The 24637-nt window shown below is 42.9% G+C and overlaps 1 protein-coding gene across 1 annotated transcript; it reads left to right on the plus strand.

The window, feature by feature from the left end:
• Positions 1–58: 58 nt before the first annotated feature.
• On the plus strand, positions 59–23024 carry IRS4 (insulin receptor substrate 4). The gene is made up of 2 exons (XM_009275280.2): positions 59–3205; positions 20616–23024. The coding sequence occupies exons 1-2, from the start codon at positions 334–336 to the stop codon at positions 20618–20620; spliced, it is 2877 nt and encodes a 958-aa protein (XP_009273555.1). The 5' UTR covers positions 59–333; the 3' UTR covers positions 20621–23024.
• Positions 23025–24637: the final 1613 nt, after the last annotated feature.

Below are 24637 nucleotides of genomic sequence, written 5' to 3' on the forward strand. Positions count from 1 at the left end.
CAGCCCCCCCCCGCGGGCCGCGGCGTCCCCCCGCCCGCCGCCGGGGAGGACGTGAGGAAGTGCGGCTACCTGCGGAAGCAGAAGCACGGGCACAAGCGCTACTTCGTCCTGCGGGCGGAGAGCCACCTGGCCCCCGCCCGGCTGGAGTACTACGACAGCGAGAAGAAGTTCAAGAGCAGCCTGCGGGCGGCGGGGGCCGGCGGGGCGGCCTCCCTCTGCTGCCCCCCGCCCAAGCGGGTCATCCCCCTCTACCAGTGCTTCACCGTCAGCCGGCGAGCGGACGCCAAGCACAAGCACATCATCGCCTTGTACACCAAGGACGAGTACTTCGCCATGCTGGCCGAGAACGAGGCCGAGCAGGAGGCCTGGTACCAGGCGATCAGCGAGCTCATGAGCCAGAGCAAGAGGGGCTTCCTGGAGCAGGAGGACCACGCTGATCAGCAGGTGGACGAGGATGACGAGCACTACGGGGCCGCCCTGAGGCCCGGCACCGTCTTCAAGGAGGTGTGGCAGGTCAACGTTAAGCCCAAAGGGCTGGGACAAACAAAAAACCTGACTGGAGTGTATAGGTTGTGCCTCTCCAGCAAGGCCATCCACCTCGTCAAGCTGAACTCGGAGGTGCCCTCCGTCCACTTGCAGCTAATGAATATTCGCCGCTGCGGACACTCGGAGAACTTCTTCTTCATCGAAGTGGGCAGATCTGCCTCCATTGGACCTGGAGAACTCTGGATGCAAGTGGATGATTCGGTGGTTGCCCAGAATATGCACGAGACTTTTCTGGAGACCATGAAAGCTCTAAAGGCCTTTGCAGAGTTCAGGCCCCGAAGCAAGAGCCAGTCTTCTGGTGGTGGTAGTGGTACCAATCCTATCTCCTTCATCACCACTAGGAGGCACTTGGGCAACCTGCCCCCCAGCCAGACGGGCCTGCAGAGAAGATCGAGAACTGAGAGCGTTGCCGGCGGAACTCCTCCTACCACCAAGAGCAGCAACTCCTATCGCTTCAGAACGTCCAGCGAAGGAGAAGGAACCATGACTAGACCTTTTAGGTCAGTGACTGGGAGTCTGATCCACCTGAACACTGCGAGGATGAATTTGGGCCGGCAAGAAGGGAGTGGGAGGTACGTGAGAGCTGCTTTCAGCTCATCTTATCACACCAGGTCTGCTTCGCTGCCTGTTTCTCATTTTCCCTCCACTACAAGTCCCATCAGTGTTTCTTCCAGTAGTGGCCATGGCTCTGCTTCGGACATGTTGACCAGGCCTTCTAGCTCATCCGTTTGCGGTTCCCCAAGCGACGGGGGATTTATCTCTTCTGATGAATATGGCTCCAGCCCTGGAGATTTCAGGTACTTTCGGGTCAGGAGTAATACACCGGATTCCCTGGGAAACACACCGCCTATCAGAGAGGAGAACTGTCTGAGTGAGTACATGTCCATGAGTAAGCAACAGGCAGATGATAGCTCGAGAGATGATTATATGGAGGCTGAAAAGTGTTTCAGAAAAAGAACTTACTCTCTAACAAAACCAACTTCCGTAGCAGTGCAGCAGAAGACGACACAAACTACAGCTTCGTTAGATGAAGATTCTGCAGGAAATCATGGACGATTACTTTACTCCGAAACACCAAAATTGAAAGACGACCATGAATTGGAGTACAATGACGCTAACCTCGATTCCGTATGTAACCAAAGTAGGAGTAAAGCCAGGGATGATGGGTACATGCCAATGATGCCAGGAGTTGCATCTTCTCTATCCAGCAACAGCGATTATTTGCCAATGACTCCTAAAAGTATGTCTGTTCCAAAACAGATTAACAATTCATGGTCACCGTCTCAGGTTGACTCCAGAGGATATATGATGATGTTTCCAAAGGCTAGCTCTTCACCTGTACGAAGTCCTTTAACTGGATTTATTTCTAAAGGAAGTAACGAGAAGATCATAAACAATGAGTATATGGATATGTCACCTGGTAATTCAGCTCCAAAGCACCCCGGTGATTCGAATTACATTCACACCGCTTCTGTTTCCAAAGGTTTCAGTTCGTATTTTTCTTTGCCCCGAAGCTTTAAGGCGTTATCAGGACAAAACGGTGACCACAGTGAATATGTTCCAATGTCTTCACCTGGCAAACTCTTGTATGGTGGACCAGAAAATGTAAAAGGGGTCAACAGTGAGGCTCTGGCTAACGGCATCTCTAAATCGCCGGTGGTGAAAGGTTCAGATGAAGGACTTGTGCAGAACAGGGCTATGAGGCCCACAAGACTCCCCCTGGGTACACGAGGGAGTAATACTATCCCAAGAATGTATGATCGTACAGTTCCACCTGAGCCAGCGAGTCCTGGTGAATACATAAATATTGATTTTAATGAAAAGGCGAGTAATACGCCATATTCCTTATCTGCAGAAGGATCGCCATCATCTCTAGGCTCAAGTAGTGACCACAGACAGTCCCCGCTCTCTGATTATATGAGTGTTGACTTGGACGTACAGTCACCGAAAGCAGCGAAGGAACTGTCCAACTCTCTAACAGATATTTCAATTTATGCAAGTTCCAGTATTCCTAGAAACCAACCAAACCCTGACTACGCTAGGCTTTCATTTGGTACTGCTTGTGTCACCACCGCAAGTAACAGGACTGATGACTACACGGAGATGACATTCAACATGGCAGCAACACCGCCTCGGCCGTTTGCCGCCGAATCCGACGACGGTGTAAAGATTGATAGCCCTTCTTCCATAGTTAATAGACTCTGCATTGTTGATCGATATGCTGGTAGCAGTAGCTTCGCTGTTCCTAGCTCTGAACCTCCTATGGGACCGAAAGTGATTCGAGCAGATCCTCAAGGCAGGAGGCGACACAGTTCTGAAACGTTCTCTTCTGCTGGGACTGTGACGACCTCCTCCTCTTTCTTTACTGATAGTAGCAAAAGACACAGCTCTGCCTCATTTGACAATGTTTGGTTAAAACCAGATGAAAACATTTCTGATGGTCAGGAAAGCAAAATGTCCAGGGATACCTCAACTGGATTTCAGAATGGCTTAAACTACATCGCTCTGAATTTACGCGATGATCCTATAAGCTGTGAGGCAAGTACTACAGCGCCAACTTGCCATCTCCAAAATGGTACTTCAGGTTTGGACAGTGGAGCTTACGTAAGCATAGATTTCAGCAGATCCGATGGTCTGAAGTGTAACGCTGCGAGAAAAGGTTTGTAACTTTGAAAGCACTTTCCTTTCATGCTCGCTTAACTGTAGGAATTAGGTTCTCTACTTAATACTGAAATGTGGTCTTCAGGGTGGGGTAAACGTTTTTTATAATCTTCTGTATTATTCTAGTACAACCAGTCTCGTTGTAGCGCAGCATCCTGACCGCTGAACAGAGACGAAAGGGGACATGGTCCTTGGCCTAAAGGATTTATGTGACTCTTCTAGGCAGAGGTGTTACCAAACTGTCATCTGCCTTGGTTTTTTATAGAAGAATTTTGCTAGTATAAACACTAATCGTATTTCATATTGTGAATTCTTGTTCTGAGGTAATGGTAGCTCTTTTTTCCTTTACTTTTGTTTTCCTCTTCTTCCCTTCTTTTAACTAGATGACACTTCACATTTATTTTTTCCCCCCCCTGTGAACTTGATATTTTGTAATTTGTGTCATGGACAGGGAAAGTTGAAAATTGCTAAATTGGGTTTAGACATCAAAATTTGGGGCTTAGATCTGTTTCCTTCAATAAATGTAGGTGAAATGTGTGCTTTAGGGTTTTTCATGTGCAAATCTGCCCGCATTTATTTAGTAGAATCTTACGTAAACAGAAGTCAGTTTTCCCCCTTGAAGGTTTGATGTGCTCCTTTCGAGTTCTGGTCTCCAAAGTATCCTTGTGTCCTCCGGAGAAGCCATCTCCTGGTGGCTGACCAGGGTGGTGGGGGGCTCCTGCAGCCCATGCCCTCCGCCTTTTGCCACTTAGTAGTGTCCAAGGGCTTAGCTGAGCCGTAACCCTTCCCCGGTCGTACAGGGGGATCTGCCTTTTGCGCAGCAGGTGAGGAATGCCTGTAGTAGGGGAAGAGCAGGCTCTGAGCGGTGCCTTCCAGGTCCGAAACTTCGGAGAGAAGGCTGGTAGCTTGCAGGTGATCGGTGGTCTGACCAAACTTAAGGTAATGCAGTTTGAGGTGTGCATAAAAAAAGAAGGGTGTTGGGGGTGGGGAGGAAGAATATGGGAAAGAGGAGGGACGCTCCTATTCATGTATTAAGCTCTTTGCTGTCATGATGGGAGCAAAAAATAGTAATTAGCTGTTAGTGGTATTATGCATGTCTGCTGACTGAACAGCAGTGTTTGTGCAAGCGCTGCACTGTAACTTTGGAAGTATAATCCTTATTTTGGTGCTAGTGACCCACTGAACTCCTTACAGTGATTCACCTATTCGGATAGAAAACTGTACGTGTTGGAAATGATGTTTTCCTCTCTTCGCAAATGTATGTGTAGTCAATAATTGATGAGCACTGAGAGGAAATATTTAATCGCTGTTGGACATTGATATTTGTCTACTTCTCTGTCAACAGAGAAAGCAGTAAAGGGGCAGGCTACTGCTGGCTTTTATATTTTTAATTATAATCTTAAACACTGAAATGATAGGGTTTTTTTCTGGTTTCACTTTAAAACTAAGTGTCTAAAGGCAGAAGGTATTGCAGGAGCTTAAAATTGGGTAGCCTTTAATAGTGGAAGGTATAAGCCTGACTCAGCTCGCATGCCATTCGAAGTCTGGCAGCACTGCTTGGGGCTGCTCAGAAATGTGTGGTTTGCCTCAGTGGTTTTTTTCCTCTGCTTTGTTTTGTTGGTTGGAATCAAATTTAGAAGACGTTGAAAGTTGCCAGTCCAAGAAGTGCTTTTTTCCAAAGCTAGTCTTTCAGCACTTCAAAGATTTGTCTGCTAAGTCAAAGGCACGCTGACTGCCGTAGCTGATTTGTGTGTTGGGTTTTTTTGGTTTCGGGGGGTGTGTGTTTTTTTTTTTTTTTTTTGAAGAAAGCACCCCCAAAGACAGCAGAATTCCTACCTGATCTTACTGCCCTCACATGACTAAAATCCGTGTTATAAAGTAAAAATTCTTACAAAATGGAGAAAAAAAGAACAGAGATTATTTCCTTTCAGCTGTACTGTAAATATTACATTTGAAAATAGTTTTCAAGAGATAATGTGTTTAGAAATTGTATTTATGTTAAACATTTTGCTCACTACTGCTACAGCAAAATATCTACAGCCCTGTGCTTGGGGTTTTTCCCTTGTCTATTACAAGTTGCGGAGGGGCAAGAGACTTGCAGCTGCTGGTTTTTGCTGTGAACTGAAGTTTTCTGGAAATGAAACCTGCATTAAAATGAAGTGAAAGAAACTCTGTGCATGAAAACGTGGGCATTGGCAGGAAATTAAGCATGGGAATAGTAAGAGCTTAAGTTGGTGGTTTCTTTCTAGTCCTAAAAAGAAAAACAAAATTCTAAAACACTGCTCCAAAACAAGGCCTAACAGTTTTCTATGAAGACAGCATAAAATACTTCTGGTATATGGTAGGAGAGCAGGTGGCGTATGGACATTGTTCACTTGTAGGTGGCTCACGGAGGGGTGAGCAGATTTTGGACTAGTCCAGGCTAAAAGTAGCTTGCCAAACTTGAATACAGTGTTGTAAATCGGTGGTGTACGTCTGTTTCTGAGTAATGACTTAAAATTCTTGATTATGAAGATAGCAGTTTTCATTCACATACTAAATCGTGTCTCTGAGCTATAGCAAGCATAATTTTAGAAGTCTCTATTCTTTAAACAGCTTATCAGTTTCTGCTGCAATAAAGCTTTTATTTTTAATATTTAAAAATGTTTTCTGTAATCCAGAAAAACACTTTCATACTCCATTTTGAATAGTGAAAATAAAGCTTCACTCTTAAACCTCTTCTATCCTGAAGAGGTGTAGTGTGCCTCTGTGTAATTGATATTTTTAATACTTTTGGAGACTTGTAGCAGAACTGAGTGCTGTCCTTTCTTTCCTTCTACATCCCGCTCTTTCGGTCTCTGCCTGAAAAATGCTCTGTGGTTAAATCCATTCTTAAGGAAAATATTTAGCAGATGCGTTTACCCTTTGCTTCCTGAAAAGGAGCTATCCCACATTTATTAAATTCTATCGGGTAGAGAACCTTATCTCTTCTCCCTAAAGTGCAGTTTTACTGGAAGGAAAACGCTTCCCAACTTCGGATTGTTTGCTTTTTTGTTTTGTTTTTGTTTGCTTAAATGGAATATTGTGTTCTGTGACTCAGCTGCGTTCTCCTAACTGCTGAGGGTGGCAGAGTGATTTCCAATGCATCACTGCCCCCTCATTGTAATTCCCAAACTACTTCTGGTTCAGGTTCACTGATGTGAATCAAACTTTTTTTTTCCTTCTCCATTCATGACACGGATAGAGAGGCGGGGGGGGAGCGGGGGGGCACTGACTTGGAATGGTAAATAGGCCTGACTTGTTATTAAACTTTTATTTTAGGTTTAGGCAAAACTGAGCTCAGGTTTTCTGTTGATAATGATGATAAAAAGAATATAATTTATTTTTAATGCTTGAAGTTAAGGAGGTCATTAGCAAAACAGTTTCATCACAAAATTGTTACACAATATTGAAGCAAGCGGTTTGCAGTTTTGATTACACGAATCTGAGTCATGAAATTTTGTGCTAGGAGTACAGAACACTAAAGCTACTTCAAACAGGGCTTAGCTAATGTATACCTTGTTATTGGACCTTGTAGAAACTGAGGAGGATAATGAGAATGGGGCGGTAATAAACTGCATAATGGGTTCTGTATAATACAAGTTTCTTCAGACTTAATTAGAAACGTTAAACCTGCAAAGATACCCTGGACTCCAAAAACAAAACAGACTGTGTTCAGAGTAAATGTAACCTTCAGCTTAATATCAACCCACCTATTTTACACCCACTCTTTAATCTTATCTCTACCTGATATTCTAACACTATGCTAAGATGCTATTTCAGAAGTCCTCTAAAGTGCAGGATTATAATTTAAATGTTCCTCACTTTTTTAATCTCCTCCTGTGCTAGACTGGGCGAGAGTGTTGTGTGCACTTTGGGGAGCTGAGAGGAAGGAGAACAAGCACAGCTGTAAAGCAAAACTGGTGTTCAAGATTGTCCAGATCCTTTATGGTAACTTGCATACTTCAAATGCAAAATCTCGAAGAATATAATGCACAATATACACTTTGAGAAGTTCAGAAGCTGGAAGTTTTAGCTATTACTAATATAGTAAATTACAGTTTACGGGATACCAGGCAAATAACTGCTCCTTTTGGGTTTCAGACTAGTGGTTTTAAAAAGTTTGCTTCAAACTGAGGCTCTTTTGTATTGGCAGAATACTTAAGGCATGGGCCCATTTAAAAATAACTTGAAGAACCCCACTGAAGCACATCCGAACGCTGCTATGTATCCTGCACCTTTGAAGTAATGCCAGGATAATAATTCTTAAAAAAAAAAAAGAAAAACCCACAAACAAACCATTTTAATCTTGCTGTAACAGATGCCACTTTAACAGTCTTGAGTGACTTACAGCTATGCTTAAAAATACCCAGGCTAACTTTCTCAAGTAGTATATGAGCTGCTGCAGGCAGAACAGATTTTTGCCGTGCAGTGTGGGAGTGAGCTAATTATGACATATTTGACCAAGAATCAGTTGGGTTTTACTTGCGCTTGGGTGAGAAAAAGCTGAGACGAGAACGTTCCCCTGCCATTGAGAGAGGACGTTTACTTGTAGTCAGCGTTGAAATACTTTTGGAAATCGGCTTTCCAGACTCTAAATCCATAGTTGCAGCTCATGGTCATATGTATCTTTTTTGGAAGTCTAAAACTTTCTGCTTGTAGCTGTCCTGTAGGTTAAAGCACCGCTGCAGGACCCGGGGAGTTTTGGGAGTAATCCGGTCCTGATTCAAATGCCTTTTGTTTGTTTGGGTTTTTTTAAGTCTTTTGGTGAAATCTTAAATGCATTATTACCCTTGTAGTTTTCCTTGTAAACCTTCATGTTTTCCCCTCCTCCCCTGACGTCTGAGGGCCCCCTGTCCCCCCATCGCCTGGGGTGGCAGGTGGGAGTAGCAGAAGGTGCGCGGCGCTTACTCGGTCCTTCCAGCGGCTGTGTTCCAGCCCAGGGTTACTGGGGTGGTTTCTCACTAGGTATTTCTTAAGGGTTTTTTGTATGTCCAGCGGCATGTTAGCAGTAGGTGGAGTTTGGGTTTGTTTTTTTCCTCTGCATATGCTCTTTTTTTTTTATGAAAGGATCTTTAATAAGTTTTCTTCGTATTGATTGCTGGGGGGAGGGTTTATGCCTTGAGGTTTTGGATGGTGCTAAAAAGAGCTTACAGTACTGTGTCGTACCTTGGTGTGTGTTTGTGTGCTCTGTTTGTGGATCTGTGGTGCTCCCGAAAACACGCTGAATGGTGTCCAGTATGTTGATTGCGCAAACAAGTTTGTTTTTCTGATCCGAAGCAGGAAACAAACTCTACAATTTTATTTTAAGTACTGTTGTGATCAAATGTGGCATTCTTCAACCCAAAGGAAAATGGAGTGATAAAACTGAAAGGCAGGTGAGAGAGAGACAAGCTTTTCTGGAGCCTGGGGATGTATTATTACTGCTGTTTTGTCCTAAAAATGTAGCGTTGTCTTACGATTCATCCTTAAATGGTATGTAATGACGTGGCTGGAGAGCTGTCCTATGGCCCACCCTGCAAATTCACCGTTTGACTTTTGCATATTAACAACAATCTAATGATCAAGTTGCACTGTTGTCTTACAGGTTAAAGCAATGGCTAGGGGAAAAGGAAAAAGCATGTTCTAGTTTTATTCAAGCCCTGCACCTCCGTAAAGGTCACTCAGCTTAGGGACGGTTACGATTTAGTTGAGAACCTTGATCAACAGGGATTTGTGACATACTTGAGGGCAGTGGGAAGACAAAGGTAAATTAGCCTGCCTCATCAAAGGCATTGCAGAGGTGTTGCCGAGTGTCTTATCTAAATGATCTTGAACATGTAAGTGTTTGGATTTGTGGAGATTTCGCTTCAGGTGTAGCATTACCCCAAGAGCAGCAGTCTAGTAGCCGGTTAGCAAGAATTTTCTGCCCTGGTTAAGTCACGAGCTGTATCTTAAGGGGCAAAGGTTGCTCATTTCAAAACATTATTTTTCTGTTAATTTGGCTCTATGGTTGGAGGCTAACAATTCAGACTGCTTGTGTGTGTGTGTATACGTGTGTGTTGTGTGCCAGTGATCTGCGAGTTAAGTGTAAGGTCTAATCTTTTTTAATCTTCCGAGAAGAAAGGGTTTTTGAAAGAGATGGCTTATACTGAAATTAATATAGGTAAGATTTGGCTATAATTCCAAGGTGACGATACAATTTAATGTGACTCAAGAAAACTGAAAACTTCTAAATTACTACTAAAAGGTGAATAGTGCTTGTGTTTGCTGTATAGCATATGTGTATTATGAACTTATATAAATATCAAATGGAATTATTATTTAGGGCATAAAATAGGTAAGAATAGTGTTTCCTTTTTGCTAGGGCATGAAAGGCTCGTAAATATGCTACCTACTTGGAGAAACATTTCCCTTTTAGTAGAACGGGATTTTGTGGAATGACTGAGGGTATCAAAATGTGGTGTGGTCTTTTTTTTTTCCTTTTTCCAAAAATCATCGGAAATAATACCAAAAGGTGCGCAAGAAACCTGGTAAAATTTGCTTCTAAATTTATTGAGGCAGTAATGAATGATATCCTCCTTCCACAGGGAATAGTGTGATTCTGTTCCTATACTCGTGCCAAGCCAGCTTGCTTTATAGTTTATGGCTCTTGCTGAAGAGCTGAATTTGCAGCATAACTTTTTTTGATGCTGGGTAGCCTGAGCCTGAATTATTTTTTTTGGGAACTAGTGCTTCTTTTCACACAGATCTCTCAGGCTGCCAGGAGTTCGGAGAGTTCTTAGTGACAGTGAAGCAGATGCATCACTAGATAAATGAGAACCTGTTGCATACTAGACCAAGAAAAACTATTAATGTGAGCCATGGGATACCTTATTTGTATGAAAACCCTGTTTAAGCTGTTGACAGGCATTGGCGTTTCTGCAACTTTTGTGGCACCTTATCGACAGTTGAGCTAAAACGGCCGAGGCAAAGCAGCAAATGGTACAAAAAGGCTTCTCCTCGAGTCTGGACACCTTTGGCTTCCTGGTCTAAGTAACCGGAGCCTGTTTGCAGGTGGGTTGGCCGAGGGCATTCTTCAGCACAAGTTGGATGCAGGTAAAACTTCCATCAAAACAGATGAAGGAACATGCTTTAAGCTCTGTTAAGTCTAAACCAATAAAGTTTCTTAAGTCTAAACCAACATGGGTTAGGGGGCCAAAAAGGTACTGTTTGCTCTATGGAATTTTTTTGTATTTTAGGTTGGTCTGTTAAAAAAATTTGTAAGCTGTTTGAGTTTTCGGTAGCAACATCCACTGTTGAGTTCAAACTTTCAGAATATTTGCTTTTTGTTATGGGAGAGACTTTGGGAGGTATTTGCCATCTATATTTAACTCTGTGGTGGTTTTTTGGGGTGGAGTGGGTGGGGTTTTTGTTTGTTTGTTTTTAGAACAAGATGTGTTTAAATTGGAGGTTGGGGTGAACAGGAAATCAGTTAGAAATGAGTTGAAAAAACGAACAGATTCGGTCCTGAGGTCATTTAGACAGTATTACGACAGTGAGTCTGTTAATGAAAGCTTGTAGCTCCAGATGTGATCTCTACTCATTGTAGAACCTGAACAGGTAGGCAGGATGGAGGTCCCCTGTACCATGCCGCAAATGTAAATGTGTTGGTCCCTGTCCTAAGGAGTTTACCATTTAAAAGATGAAACTAAAGAGATGGATGAAACTTAATGTGCTGGGGTGGAGAGTAAGATAAAGATCAAGGCTGCTACCATTGCCAGAGTGAAGATAAGAGCCAGCCTTGCAGGGAGATAAAAGGCTGCCTGAGAGCGGTTGCAAGAGAGGAAGCTGGTAGAGGCGCTTGGAAGGGTATGCGCACGGCAGGGAGCGATGGAAGGTAGCGAGCTATAAATACAGTGGTTGTAATGGTTTAAATGACTTGAAAAGGATGAGGTAAACGTCAGAACACTGGCCAGGATATTAATCTTGGTAAGAGGAATGGGGGCCAACATGTATCTGTGAGTTTGGAGCATGTCCCAGTGTTTACTTCTCCCTTTTAGATGTGGAATGTGATTATTCCTTTCTGTAAGTTAGCTTTCCTGCAGCCGTGTGACTGATGGATTTGGTGCCAGCAGGGGTGCAGGAGTGTGTACCGGAGCACAGGATCACCCTGCGCAGCATCCCTGGGCAGTTAATGTCGCATGGACCTGCACCCTCTGTTCTCTGTGAGACTTTGCTCCAGAAGCGGCTAGGGTGATGGAGCTGCCTTGGCATTACTACTCGTTCCTTCTTGTTCTTGCAGGGCCTTTTTAGGTGGCATCTCTGGGTTTCAGGCAACCTTCTAGCATTGGGGAGGAGGCAGCAGTGTGGCTTGGGAGATATATTCACCTTTATTTGTAACCAGCGTGTCAGAGCATTTGGAGTCCAACTCTAAACTGGGAGGTCTGGATGGCACCCGCTCATCACTGCTGTGGCGCCTTCAGCTGCTTGAGAGTAGCCCATGGAAGCTGGAGTGCCAAACGATAGCTTTGACGGGAGAAAGTTATTTTATTTCTGTGTTAGTAGATCAGGTTGAACACAGGCTGTAATGGTTGCGGGTGAGTCTGGAAATGGTGGCAGCAAGTGAGGCTTGATTCACTGTTGAGGGTATAAGTGATTGAAATATTAATGTTGACATGTTCCGCAAGGTAAACACTAAACAAGAGTTGCACACTGTTGATTAGAACTTGTCTGTGTGTAGACACAGTTTAACTCTGTCCTTTGTGAGCTGCTGGACTGCTCCTGGAAGCTGAAGCCCTATCCTTGGCTCCTGTGCACGTGCTGTGGTTTGAGAAGACCTTGCTTCACTCACGCAACGCAATCTGAACCTTTCTCCTTCCTCCTCTGCATAAGCCAGGGGTTTGGGTATCCTAATGTTAATGCAGACTCAATAATGCGATAATTAGAAAATGTAAACGATTGACGCGTGCCACTGCTGTGTGTGGTAGCAGACAGTGGCTGAGAGCAAAGATACTTTTTTTTGTGTGTGTGTGCAGGCACACATGGGCAAAAGGTATGGCTGAGGAGGGTGTAACCGTTTGGGTACGGGGCCATGTAGTAACTTCTTGCCCTTGGCAGTCGTTTATGGCAGTAGAGGTGAAAGAAAGAGGCAATGCTGAATGCTTTCAAACGTCGATGGCTGGAGTGGTTGGGAAGGAAGAGCAAAGGGATGAATTAGAACAGGTGAACCTTTCTGTAGAAAGGAAGAACTTTCTGTAGAAAGGAGATACCAGGAAAGGTGATTTGAAGGGTGGGGAGCTGTTTCATTAGTCATGAGTGACACTGTCCTTTCTCTCAGTTGTGTTCATAAGAACGGTTTTGCTCACTCAAACCGAAGACCTGTGCCTGCAAGCAGACACCACCCAGCAGAGGAAGAGCAGGGCAGGCGTATATAATACTTCCCCACAAACATACACCCAGCCTCTGATTTTTATTTTTTTTTTCAGCTTGGGGGATTTCCTGAGCCTGATGCAGTTTGTCTGTTTTATAATCCTTTATGGATCTTTAATCCAAGTACTTTTCCAGTCTCTCTTTGATCCTGTGTAAACTCCTCGTATCCACAGCAGCCTGCGGTCAGAGTCGGTACACGCTGCGTGCAGACCGACCTCTGTCTATTTTGGACCCTGCTCCATACTGGCTTTGTTTGGCAGCCCCTAGTTTGTGTTTTGGAAGAGATAACGAACCCTATCTTTTCTCTCCATGCCACTTAGGATTGTGTAGATGCTGTATCCTCCTCCACCATACACTTAGCCAGTGTGCTGTCGGCGGCTTCCTGTACTGCACACAGCAGGGACCTGCAGTATAATTTATTTTATTTTAATTTCCTGATATGTCCTAATACTTCTCTGCAGGCTGAAGGGTCCTTGCTACCTGGCTGTTCCTCAGCGGGAAGCTGTTTCATGCCTTTCATGAGTTGTTCTGCGCTACTCTGAAACTCTTCCAGTTGTTCCAAGTCCTTTTTGAATGAGGGAACGAGAGCTGTGCGTGCCGTTCAGCACCAGTTATTTGATGTAGCTGTTTTCTTTCCTATTTGTTTCCTAACAGTTCTTAATGTCCAGTTTGCGGCAAGAGCACAGGCAGGACATACGTTCCTCCCTGTTGGCACTTCAGGGCTCCTAACCTTTGTCAGGAGAGCAGAGTGAGCTGTAGCAGGTGGTATTGTCAGAAGCCACACAAACAAGATTATTATTTTTTTTTTGCTAAAATTTAGCTATCTTTTCTGCAGTTTAGGTCAGTCATAGTATCTTACACACTTGCCATGAGAGTGCTTTTGAAAAAGCAGAACATTTTTTTCATTCTTCCGCAACATGAACATCTGAAATTTTGAACTTCTATGTGTTTTAAGTGGAGAGAAGTTAATTTTTAGTATTGTCTTGCTATATTGTCATAGGAGTTTAGTTTAAAAAACCCCCAAACAAACCACAAAACAAACAACCAAAAATACAAACCCCAAAAAACCCCAGCAACTTCTTGTCAAGCTGTCCGGTGCAATTTGAATTGGTGTTAGGGCCCTGCCAAAACTGCATGCAAGTCTCCTAGTTCTAGGAATAGTATCAGTAAAAGAGCTGGAATTAGGGAGTGTGCACAAGGCCTTCCTAGAAACAACACTACTGTTTATTGAAACAGAAAAAGAAGCCACTGTTGCGAAAGATAAGGCATTTCTGCAAAGGGAATAAAAATGATCTTAAAGCATGGGAGAGGTGTTTTAGCTCATGAAATTGCTAAGCACAGCGGAACGACGTTTTGAATGAACAATTGTGGATAAAGATTAGTTGTAAGAGTAACTTTGTCTTCTAGATTTTAGAAATACAGCTTGAGGAGGAATCTAATTTACTGGGATGTGTTGTTACCAGTCGCTGTGTTTAAATAGTTTATCCAATGGAAAGTGGGTCATGTAACAGGTTTTTTTTTTTAAACAGATTTTGGTTTTTTTGGTTGTGGAAAGTCCGTAAAAGTGTAGGTACAAAATACAGTCATTAGCTCAATTTGAGCATCATTAGTTTGTTGTTGAATGAAGTACGTACGTGAGGTATGTGCTTAACGGTAAGTGTGTCGTTTAACGCATTTCCCAAATAAGGATGGCTTTCTGTGTCAGGGCCTTGTTTGGGTTACCCAGGTACAGTAACTGCGTATGCAGCGGCCACAGTAAATGTGTCAGTGTTTCTGATTTGTATTTGTAGACTTGGTGTCTGCGTGTGCAAATTAAGAAGGAATTCTGCTTTTCTCAAATAACACCGCTTGCCTCTAGCAAGCTCTAAAGCTATGCCGTTGAAATAAGAACTCAAAGAAATCGGACAATGACATAGAATAGTAACTTTCGCATTTGGTAAGATTCGGGGCAAAAAAATTTCTCACTAATTTGTGAAGAATATATTTGGACAAATTACCTCTCTCCCCCCGACCTACATGCCATGTGGGAGTCTTGAAATGCAATACATTGCGGTCCTCCTGCCCTGTCCCGGTGGCGTGAACAAAACGCTTTTGGAGGCGCACGTTGTGTCCTGAGGTTGTGCTGGGATTTGGCGCTTTCCTGAACAACAGGAATATTGTGTGGCCGTGCGCACGAGAAAGTCTGGGGCTGTTCTGCTGCTTTTGATCTGCGTAAGTCAGATTAATTCCGATTTCCCCCTAACCTGAAGTTCAGGAAATGGAGAACTTCAGTAGTGTTCTCCAGAAAGCATTAAGCTGTTTTAGTCTTTGACATGGAGATTTTAATCATTTAATTAGCTTAAATTAATATCTTCTGTAAGCAAAGCTTTTATCCTTTCAGGAATCAGTTGCAGAATTATGCCAGTAAAAGCCTTTCCTGTAAAAACAGATATTATTTAGGATGGATTTCTTTGAGAGAATTAGGATATGTCTGCTGTGTTCTTCAAACCTCTTGGTTTGTTTCAAAGCCGCCTGACTTGTGTGACCTTAATAATTGTGATGCAGGAAACGAAGTGTAAATTGGATGTATTGTCATCTGATACATTTTCAAATGGAACACCCTGGGTTTGCAATCTAATGAATTAAGACTGATCTAATCCTCTGCCCCTAGTTTTTATAAAACTATAGGTTATTGTTGCATAGAAAACAGCACTTTCTCAGTGTGTTCCTTAATTTTAAACAAAACATTTTTGAGCAATGGCACGCTGCCATCCTATTTTAAACATTTGCCCTCTTAGTTTCTCTTCTGCCCTTGTGATCCTTTTCCTCTGATTGTTTGTTCCTCGGAAAGATTCGGGCAGCTGTGTGTAGTTTTACAATCTGATCCCATCTTAAACTGATGAATTTAAATAGAATTGTGTAATGAAGAGAACATTGTTTTAACTTTCTAAACTTTGCTTATATATTTTGAGATGTGATCTGTGAAGATGTTTGGGTGCTTTCTGGACTATTTTTCCATATGAAACGTTCATAGGAAGCTGAATTTGTATTGTTCTCAATATTCCGAAGCAGCAGAGCTCAATTTTGAATAAAGGCTGAAGCTTTTGTGTGGAATCTGTTAATGGAGCTGAAGTCTGAATGGAAAAGCTCAGTGTAGGGTGCTATGAAAACTACTTAGAATAGTGTATTTCTAGGGAGCTTCAAAAGTGCCGAGGGTTTTCTGAGTTCAGGTTTTTGCTGCTTGTTTTGTTGTAATGATCAGTTATCAGATCTCTCTTTTTTTTTTTTTTTTTGGTAGACTGAGCAGATTGTCTTGGAAGAGCTTGTGACAATCCAGGAACAGCAGTGTGTTTACACTGCAAGTGCGACTTACCTTCAAACGTGTCGTGTCTGATCTGGCCACGGAGTTTTATTTGGTGGCATTTATGTTTTGGGAACTCCAAGGGGCTGATGGGCTACTTTGTGAGCATTGTTCCTCTCTTCCCAGCTAGTTCGCATCTCATAATTTGTTTTCCTTTCAGAGGAGTTGTTTCATCCGTTTCTCTGACAGCTTCCTTTACTCTTCAGTGTTGAGACAAATACATTTATATGGTATCTGTAATGAAACGCTCATCTGGTTTTTATTGTTGGTCAGCAATTCTCATATTTGTACTATAACATAGAAAATCGTTGGCTGATGAATCTTACATTACGAAGACTGAAATAAGATCATCCAGCTTCACAGAAGCTGTGTTCTTTTCTTTGAGCGCTTCATGTCCTCCATTAGTTTACCTTCACCTACGGGCTAGTCAAAAGATGGAAGAAGGTCAGGTGTGGGAGAGAAGAGCCACCAAGGAGCTTAATGCATGAGCACTCTTGCAACCTCGCTGAGTAAACCCACGTCACTTCCTAGGGATCCTTCTGGTGAGGAACCACAGAGGTGGAAATCCACGAATTAGCTCCGGGTATCAGCAGCACAACAGATGTTGGCCTTGTTCCCACTTACATTAAACCCATTTTACACCTCTTTGACTAATAACTTTTCTTGTGGTGTATGTGCAGGTGTGGTGCTTTCACGCAGCTGGGTGCAGGTGCCTCTCTATAAACAAAACTAGTGCTCTGTTGACACCGAGGTTCCTGCTCGCTCCCTGCCGGCAGCTGTAGCACTAAAATGTGAGATGCAGTTAGGCGGGCGGTTCAGCGCAGGTCTTCCTGGGAGGATGTGGTGGGGGAAGCTACATCAGCTGGAGCTCCTACAACTTCATGGTTCAGAAGTCGGTATCGGGGCTTGCGACTGCAGAAACTGTCCCCGGCTCTGCTGGAGACCCCGCTCGCCCCTGGACACGGACTCCACTGGTCGTGACGTGGGATTTCTTTGATGCCTGGAGGTTGGCGGTGGGTGACCACCAGGCTGTGGTCCTGCTGTAGTGAGGAATGGGCTCCTGAGTGCCACCCTCGTGAATGGTGGTGACTGCAGACACTTCATGGGAGGGATCTTGCAAGACCTCAGTCTCATCTTAGATTTCAGAGGGAATTCTTTTTTTACGTGGTCAAGTTTCATGAGTTTCTTTTTGCTTTTCCTATCTGATACTGATACATGTGTTCACATATATATATATATCAATTTATATCTGTCTCTCTCTCTCTCTAAAAAAATGCTTGATGCTTTTATCCCAAAAAAGAGCTGATGACTCAGGGCATCAGCCAGCTGTACTGCTCCAACTGCAATATTGAAATCTTCAGCTTTAATACGGGGATTAGAGAAGTGGTGACAACCGATAACTCCATGTCTTGAAGACTCGAGGCTTTATGAGACTGTTAGCAGCTTGAAGGTAATGTTTAGGTGAAACTCCCTTATGTTTATTTACAGTTCCCACAATTCTGTTTTAGCTTAAAAATGAAGTGGAAACATGCTGAAGTATAGTTTATAATCATGGGCAGAAGGGGGGACAAATTAATGGGATCTTGTTTAGCAAGCACAGAGTTTTGGGAAGGGGGGACGCAGCTGGGAGGTCCCGAGCTTGCCTTTATGCTGGTGTAAAACTCTGTATTTGAGCCAGGACGTCCAGGGAATTTATAAGCTGTAGTGAAGCTTAGTTGGGGATACTTTCTTCTGGTTTCTTATAAATTAGTCTGTGTTGGTCTGGGCTCTGATTAGAGCTACCTGGTGAGCTTGCTTTAGAATTGGTTATCGTGCTGCCTTCTGAGTTATGCCAGGCTTGTTCAAAGAACCAAACTTAGGAGTTAAGGAGGCTTTTTTGCTCTTACGCTCTTCCCCTTCCCCTCCAAGTATCTTAAATGGAATTTGGCATAAGTTTATGAAAGTTTTCAAAAAGTTTTTGGTATAATTACCGAGTTCTGCCACATGGGACTGATTCAAACAACTGGGGCCTTTGCTCTTCAAAATGTTTTGGGGATATGCTTGGAGAGATTAGAATAACTTGTCAAACAGCTTTCAGGTGTGCCGTGTGTGCTAGGCGTGGAGGAAAAATGTCCTGACAAAAGCAGAGACAGTTTTTGAAGTTCCTTTTATGTAAGCTTAGAGGTCCACAGCAAGGGAAGGGTGGGGGGATGCTGGTAAATGTTAATTTTTACTGAATATAAGTTTAATATAGAAGCTTTAACTGTTTTAATGTTTGGCTTGTGTGCATCGTTGAGGTGTGATTCATTGCAAGCTGTGGTGCGTATTTCCATCCTTTGGTCTTACAACAAAATAATATTTTTCTAAAGAGGAAGACTTATTTCAAAAATCATAGCTTCACTGGGCTTTTGTGAAAACAAAGCCATCACTAACCACATCACGCTCTGTGTGTAACAAGCAATAGCTTTTTGTAGCGATCTTACGATGTCTGTGAAATAATACAAATGGAGATTCTTGACTTGCGGGTGTATTTTGGCTGTCTCTTCCTTGAATTGTGGAAAACCAAGTTACTGTATTTTTGAAATCGCTACGTATTTGAAAACTGAAACTCAGCAACCCAGACCTTGGTGTGGGTTGTGTAGGGGTAAAAGGGAATTTTCTCTGAAGTCGAAGGACCCCTCTGTATTTCCGTGCTGCCGCTGGCCCTGCCATGGTGTCTGCTTCTGTCTCCTGAGCGCTGGCCCTGCCATGGTCTCTGCTTCTGTCTCCTGAGCAGCGGGCAGCCTTTGCCGAGAGCTGGGGCTGTCCCAGCTGCAGTGGTAGGGGCAGGGCTGCTCCGTGCGGCTCACCTGAGCTTCATTCTTTTTTCTTTTTTTTTCTTTCTTTTTCTTTTGAAGGGACAGTATTATTAGCTGGACAGAAATCAGAACTACTTTCACTTAGGGTGGAGTTTGTGTGTGCATACTTTATGATTGGTTATGTAAGTAAACATACAGGTTTGCGTTATTATACATAATGCTTGCTTGTTCTTTAGATGGTCACATTTTCTTCAGCGTATTCCTGTGGTAGAGGCAGTGAAGCACTATGCTTTCTTCAGCAATGAGATTGAACTGATTTCCTTGTGACCCCGCAGAAGAGCGCGGGCAAGGATTAAGCTCCGAAACCCCTTCTTTCGTTCCAGCGGGCCACGCTGCCATCGCTGTGCTTCATAATGAAGTATTCCCCATACTGCAGTTCTCAACGGCAGCAAGCTCTCCCAGAGCAGTGAGAGAGCTTGTACTGTGCGGCTTCGAGGGGAAAAAGTGGACTACGTTTCTGTATTTGATGTTTTCTGAAGGGTGAATCTCTTCTGCTAGCTGTTGTTTCTCAATGAGAGCAACCTGCTGTTTCCTTCTTCCCTGTCATGCCAGGAAACAGATCCTGCAGACATGTACCTCAAACCTTGAAGAGAAGGTGACCAAAGCCACCTGACTGGCAGAGGACAGTGCCCTCAGTCTTGGCCGAGAGGACAAAAATGTTGGAAGAGGACTGGGAGACAGTGTAACCCAATGATTTGGCTGGTTGTACCCCTCCAGACTGAAAATTAGTGTTCACGCTGGCTCTGTTGGGAGTGGAAGGGGTTTTGTAGTGAGCTGAAAAGTGACTTTTCATACGTTCCTCAATTTGTGTACCCACCACTGCAGAAAGCGTTCGCATCCCCTTCATCAGATTTTTCCACGTCAGGAACCTTTTGAGTCACTCACCTTGGCATGTGCACGGTTAATTGCAGAGCTGGCGTTCTGCTTTGAGGTCATCCTCTCTCCTATTTCCATTTCTGCCTTGTCACCTGACTGCATCTTCCCGTAATACAAGATTATTTCCCCCCCCCCCATTTTACCGAGCACTTCGTATTTTGCCTTTTCCAGTCAGTTTGAAGCCGCTGGTTTTTGCTGGCAGCAGTAAGGGTTGCTGTCTGCCATAGCTATGTGCTTGTCTGCCGCGTGTTGCCTTTTAGTGAGACTTTCTTGAAAAAGGGAAAACTATACTGTGAGGTGTTTCTTATCATAACTAAATTAAGCTTTTTCCTGAAAAGTCGAGGAGAGGGCACGCAGCTGTCATGACTTGCCACTCCTTGTTTGGAGCTGGAGTTGCAGGGAGTGTTTGTATTGCAGTTCTGTACCTGCTGTGAATGGGAGCGTTCGCCACCACCTTAATTACATCCGGGTGAACAGAACTGCTCTACATTCATCCTGCGCTGCGTGCTTAGTGATAGCCTCCGCTACGCGCATCCCCCGTCGCGCTGAGAGGATCGAGATCTTGTTAAATGAAATATTGATAGGGCAGTAGGCGATGGGTAGCTGTAAGCTTTGGTCCTTCCCACGGCGCGTGGGCTAGCGGTACGGTGCTGGCTACAGTCCCAGCTCCTGTCCAGCGGACACGTGTCCGCTCTGGTTGCGGCGGCTCTTCGGTGCTTGCTTCAGACTTCATAGTTCTTCCCGATGGCTCGGGATTTCTGAGCGTGGTGTCATCTGGTAGTGCCCCCTCCCCCTGTGAGGGGCCCGTGTTCTGCATTCAGCAGCTGTCGCTTCTGCCAGGGATAAGCTCCATGTATTCTCCTCACTAGAAAACATTTTTTTTTCCAGTATAACTTGCATTTAAAATGTCACTGACTTTTTTTTTTTCCTTCCCCCCTCCTTTCTAGACTGACTGCATTGCCATGGAAACCATTGTTGGAAGAGAAGACTTTTCTGCTGGTAACTCCAGAAACTGTGTGGTGCTTTTGGAAGCAAAGCTCAGCTCCAGCCGGCTACTTTCATTTCCACCAGCACGGACATAGACACACATCCTTTTAATTAATTTTTTCATAGACATCAGCTCTCTACAGTTGAATTAATTTGAATTGAGATTTTTTTTCATAGCTGTGCTTTGGTGATGGAATTTGGTCTTTCATGTCATATCTATTTGGGAGGCAGTGTGAATGCTAATAGGAGATCCCTGTACGCCCCTTTCTTCCTCCTGCCTCTCCCGTTAATTTTGTGTTTTTAATTTATATTCTGAGAAGTCAAAGCTGGTTTCTGATTGTCTGTTTAACATGGGTTTTGCTTCTCTGGTACATTAACAAGTGGTTAGCTTAAAACATGTATTGTTTAGAAATATTTTGGCAGTTCAGGATTTTTTCAGGTGGCTGGGCGGAAGGAGGGAGGGCGGGAGAGGTGCACGTTAGCTTGAGGGGTGAACCCGTGGGACTGAGCTGGTCTGAGGAGGAGAGACCTCTTCTGCCTTTTTTTTTTTTTTAAGGGTTTGCTTTTATGGTACAAGAGGTATTTCTTGATCATAGGCTAGAATATTTTAAATCAAATGTCTGTCAGAGCTTAAACTGAATTTTTTCTTGCTCAGAATTTTGGTATGTACAAAGTAGGATTAATGGGCTGGTTGTCTTGTAGATTGTTTTTGTTCTTACCCTCAAGATACTTGTTTATAAATACAAATTGTGTAAAATGAGGTTTTTGTTCATGCATTCAAATGGAGAACTGCAGAGTCGTATCCAGCGTTTGTGACTTCTGCATTATATTTGTCAGCTGTAGCTTTTTAAAGGGGAACCACCCTAATTGATCTTACTTTCAACCAAAGCCCCATTTTTAATTTGGGACTATTTTTGTTCTTTCTTCCTGGCATAATGGGGAAAAAAGTAAAACCTTGGCTCATCAGTTGTCTTTATCCCACTTACAGAAATGCGAACAATGACTATTTGACATTTTTAAAATAAGCCCTGATTTTTCTGCAATTTAAGTGCTTCACTCTTGTACTGAATTTTTTTTTTTGGTTGAAATGAATTTAGGTTTTTAACACTGCTATGAACTTAAAGAGCATGACACTAGTCGTTGGTACATGCGATGTATAGTAAAAGGCACTGACGATTAATAAAGGGTTTAGAAGTGGTACACAAATCCTCATGCTGTACTGCGCCACACAGCTGGTAATCCTCTACATTGTATATTGTACAACTGATTTGTCAGGCTGCCTCACCTCGAACATGCAACCTTTAAATTGCTAGTACCGTTTGTGTAACAGATGAGACACTGTCAACTTTGATTGTTCCGTGATGTGTACCCAGATCTATTTTTGAGTAGTATTAAAATGTACATGTCACTAAAATATGGGGAAAAAAAAAAAAGGTTTTTTTGGAAACGTGGTACCAATCAGTTTACGCAGTGTCTAGTGACAGGAAAAACTGTTGCTACAGGGTTTAAAAGCACAGATCTGTTTTTCATTCTGGAAGAGAAGTTTAAGTTGGTACAGTTACTTGTTGCTGCTAAACATACACTAATTAAAAATACGACCACTCTTACAGACCATGATACTGTCTTGCCATATAGCTTTTGTTTGGTCTCGTAAATTAATAATGCAATATGTAGACAGCTTTTTATAAAGCTTTACGTCTTTTCTAAGAAATCAAAATTTGGATGAAGATAGTTCTAAACATTTAATGTGAAAGGAAAAGGTTGTTTTGAAGAAATTTGTTACATACTTATTTCATATTGGATCCCTGAGGCTGCCATTGTACAATATACAGCACTGATTTAATAAATGCTGAATAAATAAGTAAATGGGTAACCTCAAGCGTAGTGGTACAAATACTAATAGGTACGGCATAATAAATATGCAATCTTTTTGAATCTCTTAGTTTACAGCAACTAATTTATTCAGTATTGTGCTGGAAGAACATTTTCAGATGATGTAAAACATATCACTATATATACTACCTTCCAGCTACCCGTTTATGCTGCTGTATAGTACAAAAATACCAATGATAGAACAATGTTTGTCCTGTAAATTTAATTTGATATTGGACAGTTATTGTCTGTACAAACTAAAACATATATGGTTGAAACTGTTCATTATATTTGCTATTTCTGCTTCACAGATCTGTTTTAAAGTTGAGCTGATTGATCTGGCTTTGTCTTCCATTGTAAATATTGTTATGTTGTTTTCTTTGTAAAACACATCGCGTTTGCGGTTTTGGGAGACTGGCTTGAAGCTCTGTATAGTGTTTATATTTATCTGACTTGGCTTTCCATAGAGCTACTTGCAGTAAATACGTGTTCATGTAGCTCTGTGTCTGGGTTTTATTTTTAAACAAACTTTTTGGTTTTTTCTGTCAGAAGCGCATTTCCTCCTGCTGTGGCTGCTTTCTTCTTAAAGTGGTTTTGTTGCCCTATGTCCCTGAAGATTTGGAGAAGCTTTTAGCGTATTTCAGGGGAGCGATTCCCAGTCTGTCCAATTTTCTCTGCCACTTAGTGTAAAAGGTAACGTACAGCAAAACACCCAGAAGTTTTCTTTGCCATAGATTCACAGTGCTGGTAAACAACTGAGTTTCTGAATGAAGGAAAAAAAAAACAACCCCAAACATCAGTGCCCGATACTTTCTTTCTCTGCTTTAAATGCAGAAGACTCTGGCAATTTTTTGTTCATAACTTTGTCCATGACTGGGTATGGAAGTTTCGTGATCAAAAAGTACTAGTCCCGGAAGGAATTTTTAGCAGTGTAGTATCGAATAGGTTCCTGTCTTTAGAGTTTAGGGTAGAAGGGAACCGGTGTGGCTTGCTGTTGTAAGTTTTGTAGTAATACTTCGGCTTGATATGTGGGAAATAAGGTCTCGGTATGTAAAACCAAAACCCAGATATAGATAGGGTAATGCACCCACTTGTAAAAACAACTGAACTTAAGTTGGAAAACATAAACAAAATGTAGTGCCTTTCCAAATTCCTTACTGAGATGAAGGATACGTCAATAATTCTGCATAGAAAGAGTTTTCATCCGCAGATGTGAGTGTGTACGATCTCCATAAACATGGGTGAATTACTGTGAAATGTCTTGGATTAGACTTTTCCTACTTTAAAAATACCCGATTGAATTCTTACCCTGTTACTCAGAATAGTGCATTAAAACAACTCCTGGTAAAAGTCAAGTTCGCTGGAGGAATAGGGTTTTCCTCAAATAAGCCCGCCCTTTTACTCAGGGCCTCATTTTATAGCGTGTAGGCTGTATTGGGAAGAAAAAGAAAACGGCGCTTCTCATACATGGCAGAAACGGCTCTACCAGCAGTAAACAAACAGTGAGGATTATCCAAACACTGTCAAGGCTGTTGCAACAGTCTCACAATAACCGCTTTAAGAGACCTTTGACTGAATGTCTCATTGGATCTGAAATGGGCTAACTGCTTGAGGGTTTTTTGGTTGTTTTTTTTTGGGGGGGGGGGGAGGACATAGTTTTGCACTAATTTTTCAAAGCCCTTTGGGTGAATCATTGACAGAACTCTCTGGCATGGTGAAAGCCCTCAATTAAAACCAGAAGGCAAGTCAGACTTCCTATCTCAATTTGAAGACAGTCACTAGAATACGTATTAAAAGTCTTTTGTTTTGAAATACGTTGACCGGTTCTAACGGACCCTGCATCTCACTGAGCAACGTGGTACTGGAAATAATCAAAGAACTGGGAACGAGAGGTCCATAGCAGGGAAGGAAGGACCTTTTCAGGGTTACCAGGTAACAATACAATTTGTATTGTGGGGTTTGGTTTTTTTTGTTCATCCCTGCATCCTCTTTTGGCTATAGCGATAGCGTTCCCTCAAATATAAAGAAGTTTCTCCCCTCACTTTTCCATGAAGGATTGTGAAGCAACATGTCTCGGGGGAGAGCAGGAGCGCTGAGCTTGCTGTATAGA

The sequence above is a fragment of the Aptenodytes forsteri genome, unplaced genomic scaffold, assembly GCF_000699145.1.
Source record: "Aptenodytes forsteri isolate BGI_AS27 unplaced genomic scaffold, ASM69914v1 Scaffold143, whole genome shotgun sequence".
Lineage (NCBI taxonomy): Eukaryota > Metazoa > Chordata > Aves > Sphenisciformes > Spheniscidae > Aptenodytes > Aptenodytes forsteri.